Consider the following 4,516-nt stretch of genomic DNA (forward strand, 5'->3'; position numbering starts at 1 on the left):
TCCCGAATGTCTCTCTGGAACTTGATTCTGGCTCTGAGGTCATCAAGCTTGTTCTCGATGGATTGAACATTGGCTAGCAGGATACTGGGCATGGGTGCGCGGTGTGCGCGAGCCCGTAGCCTGTTCCTGATGCCGGCTCTTTTACCTCGAGGCCGTCGCTTAGGGTCGCATCATTTGTTCTCTCTCAGGATCTCCTTTGGCCAGGTTGGGTCCGGAGTTAAACATGGTGAAATGTTCGTGTATTGCAGACCAATAGAAACCAAAGTGTCTCTACTGTAGCGGATTTGTGTGTTTTGCATGATGCCCATGCAAGATTATCGCAGATAAAGTCAATGGTTATCCATTTTAGGCTACGTCCACACGTACACGGGTATTTTTGAAAACGAAGATTTTCCGTTTTCGTTTTAAAAAATAATCCCGTCCACACATAAACGCAGAAATGAAGGAAAACGCTGCTAGGAACATGCCAAAGCAACAGGTGGCGATATATTCCTAACCGTGCAGAAATGTTGGCCAATCAGAAGTCTAGACGCCTCGGTGGGAAATAGTAAACAAAGCTGGGGCATAGAAGCAGAACCGAGTTGTATGTGTGGAGGGACAGTAACTGTGTGTGTATATGTAAGCATTTAAACACTGCAGAGAGTACAATTAACAGTAACAGTATTGTAGAAATTCATTTCACCGAAACAATAACGTGGCGCACTGTGTGACGTCAAAAAAGGCGCACACCTTTGACGCTGCGTTTTCTCCGTTTTTCTCGTCCACACGTAAATGCAAAAATGGAGTTTTCAAAAATATCCACCCTGGCCGGAGTTTTTAAAAAATCTCTGTTTTCAGTGACTGAAAACGCCGTTTACGTGTGGACGAAAGGTGCAAACGCATAGAAAAATCTGCGTTTTCAAAAATACCCGGGTACGTGAGGACGTAGCCTTAGAGAGCTCAGAAATGGCTTCAGGGACTTTGTTGTGACAACAATTTTCATCTGACGTTTGTTTACTGAAAGTCTACCCAGTCAGAAATACAAACTGAACAACACTCATACAAAAGTCTAGACCATACGTTTCCTCTGAACGTGAAAAGTGGTTTTGTTACATATGCTGACACTGTCCCTCGTTTCGTTTCTGACACTCCACTCACATATTCACATCATACTTTTCTTCTGTATGGACACACTGGCTCTTTCACTTCAGTCACACTGAATGTGTCAGTAGAACATTTTTTACATGCTGTAGACAGCAGAAAACAGTCAGCTGCCTGTGTTCAATATATGTTGTCTGACTTGTTTGAGAAAAATAGTGTAAGACATGCAAAGCCCCATGGAATGAACTATGACACCATGTTGGAGGGTATATTGTCAAAATAATTATGGTGCCCAATGTCCCAAAAGTTATAAACCCACATTAGAACCAAGGTCAACATGACAATAATCAAGGCAACTTCAGTGATCAACAGTAGTGTGAAAGCTTTAAGAGAAATGTGGAGAAACAGCCTTTCAAAATATTTCTGTGGGAATAGTTTTTACAACTCAAAAGAGTTCTATAAGCAAAATATGAACAAAGAACAAACTATACTATATTACAGGTTAATATGTGAATAAAAGCAGAATCTATTGATTTGCATGTCATAAACCTACATTTTATTCACAATAGAACTCAGAAAACATATCAAATATTTAAACTGAGAGGTTTTGAAAAATATTAGTAAATATTTTAATTGTGTGTTTATTTATATTGTTTAAATATTTTATTTTTTTAATGTGTTTCATTTCAATAAAAAAAAACTTCTAAAAAAGCTTCTAAAAAACGTTTGAAACAACCTGTGATATCTGTGATTCCACGCGTGGGAAAATATAAGAGAAGGGAGCTCATCCAGGTCACTACTTCTGTTTAACTATGGATATGTATCACACATTTGTCTCAATAGCTGCAAAAATTCTAGAAAACCAAATTTATTGAAAATTTAAGGCAAAATTTGACTTCCTATGACATTTCTGTTTTGGCACTGATAACAATCTGGAGGGGCAGAATATTATTTGGAGGCTTGAATTTATTAAAATACAGCAGAGCTAAGAGAAAAGCCTCATCCAACAAAGTAGATACTTGACCTAGAAACAGGGTTTCTATTATGGCTGTCATAAAAAAAAACCTCAGATACCAATAGATACTAAAAATGTAGATGCTCATTTGCAATAGTATCAATAACAACAGTGCAATCTTTGCCGTTTCTATTTGACATAACTTCACACAGCACGCTGCAGACAGGCAGACACGCAGCTCCTCTCCTCTCTAGCAACTAAACTTGGTGACGTTAACAACATTGAACAACAGTTTGAAGAATTCTGGGGGTCAGTACAGCTTCTGTTAGAACAACAATGAGATACTGATAAGTTATCATAAATGTTAATCTGGCTGAAATGGCATGTAAATGTTAGCTGGTTAACAATGAGCAATTGCCGCATAGTCACAAACCCAACCTCAGGGGGTCACAAGCTTCTTGTGCCAGACCCACGCCGAGATATTTGGGCAGACATCCAATGCGGCAGCCCCTTTGGAAATCAGGGAGCGGCCAGTCTGATAGCCGTATTAGCCATCTGTTCAGTTATCATTAAAGTCTTATAGTGGCAACTATGACTAAAAACCCCGGTGAACTATTTCTTCAGGTCTACGCACTGATGGTCCACTAAGACAAAATGAATTGCTTTGAAAATGTATTACATACAAAGGTCAGACATTCATTTCAAATTAGGTGTGTATTCTGGGTGCCCATATTCTTTGGGTTTGAAGTTGCTTTTCCATTCCCGCACACCCAAAGTAATCACTGTGTTGAAATGCAGTAATTTGCATTTCTAAATCTCCGTTATTACCTGTGTCACGTGAAGGATGTCATATCTCTACGTTAGAGTCTGTAAATCCTTTTTTGCCCTCATTTACCAGCACAGGCTTCTCTGTCCTTGTGTGCCATACTAATACCTAGAGGTAAGGAGAAAGGCATGGACGAGCAAAAAAATACTCAATATGATGAGATACTAATACAGACATTTTGGCTAGAAATGCTGTTTGCTGGTAATAGGCTGCCTCATATCTGCTACACAATATCCAGACGCAGAACATAACATATTTAAAATGAGCCTCTGAGCTTAAAGGGTTGGCGCTAAGCTGACAGTTTAATGACTTTAAGAACAAATTCTTCTGACAACACAAGATCCTAAGACTCGTCTTCTTATTCTACCAGCATTTCCAGATGCAGCTTGTTTCATTGTCATTTCACTGGCATTGCATGACATTTTAAACATATAGAAAGCCTCCTCTTCTTACCTTAGTACAGTTAGCAGCTTTAGGCTCCAAGTCACTGAGAGTGACCAGCTCTTTTAATAAGCTGCTCTCCTGATATCCTCCCTTTACCCCACGCAGCTTGAAATAAGCCTGAGGTTTGGACAGAATGAGCTGCAGGTTCACCGCAAACCCAGCCATGTCAATAGCAAAGGGCCGGTGCGGGTCAAATACAGTTTTCCAGCCAAACACCTTCCCCAAGGTGTTTACTTTGGGTGACTCATAACGCAGGCCACCCACAAAAGCCACGGGCCACACCGACACCTTTTTAGTGGAACGCATCTGTTAGTTGAAAACAGACACAGAAATAAACCACTTATGCAAGTCATTTAAAAACCCATACAAAAGATTACATTTAGCTAAAGATCACAGATGGTAAAAGATGGACGTAGTGTGATGTCAGTTTGTGAAATCTGCATCACAAACTTGGTGTTTAGAAAAGGGATTTAAAAAGTTAGAGCTGAGGACACTGCAATGAGCACGGGATGGTGCTTGTCAATGACGTGCTAATGCACACGCCTACTGTCCTCTAGTTGCTTTTTGACTCTAATGGAATCATCATTTAGAAAATATAAGAGTTTTAAAGCAAGTCGCACAGACCTGTCGGCAACCATCTGGCAACCACCAGTCACTAGGGAAAAATGTGCACTCCCCTGACCAGCTGTTAGTAGTTGCTGAAAGAAACTGTTTGCTAAAGCTCCCAAAAACGCAGAGCTGGAGACAGTCACTGACCTGCTGCTAGTCACTGGTTGCCAAAGGAAAAGTGTTTATTCTGCAAACGGTTAGGGTGCGGTTTCTGGCAGTTGCTAGTGTGAAACTGGTTATAAAGAAGAGTATAAAGCTGTACTGAAAGTCTCTTTGTTATTGCTTATTATTAACATATTATTACATTTGCTTGTAGTAACATGAAAAATGCTAGCTTGTTTGCAGGTACTTTCACTAGCTACGCAGCAGTTAAGTGTGTAGCAACACAAAACACTGAGAACGTTTACTTCTCCTGTTTGTTGTGCAGAAACCTCTATGCAATCATTTTCACATAACAGAAGCCAGTAACCTTCTGCAAGCCTTCATCAATTACTTGAGATATACACATTTTTTCCTTAGCTACTGGAGGTTACCTATGCCTATGTGAGGTGTAACACACACACACACACACATATATATGTATATATATATATATATATATA

The 4,516-nt window shown here is 39.9% G+C and overlaps 1 protein-coding gene across 2 annotated transcripts in view; it reads right to left on the reverse strand.

Moving 5' to 3' along the window:
- The window catches only part of b3gat1b (beta-1,3-glucuronyltransferase 1 (glucuronosyltransferase P) b), a 12,063-nt gene that overhangs the window by 5,487 nt on the left and 2,060 nt on the right, over positions 1–4,516 (reverse strand). For both annotated transcript variants that reach the window (XM_013912723.1, XM_005740387.2), the window contains exons 3-4: positions 3,315–3,611; positions 2,864–2,969 (exon numbers count right to left, since the gene is read on the reverse strand). In XM_013912723.1, coding sequence (XP_013768177.1) covers positions 2,883–2,969; positions 3,315–3,611 — 384 coding nt within the window. In that variant the 3' untranslated portion in view covers positions 2,864–2,882. The remainder of the gene's footprint in view (positions 1–2,863; positions 2,970–3,314; positions 3,612–4,516) is intronic.

This window comes from Pundamilia nyererei, unplaced genomic scaffold (assembly GCF_000239375.1).
Source record: "Pundamilia nyererei isolate P.nyererei 1_Seehausen unplaced genomic scaffold, PunNye1.0 scaffold00099, whole genome shotgun sequence".
NCBI classification, from domain to species: Eukaryota; Metazoa; Chordata; class Actinopteri; order Cichliformes; family Cichlidae; genus Pundamilia; species Pundamilia nyererei.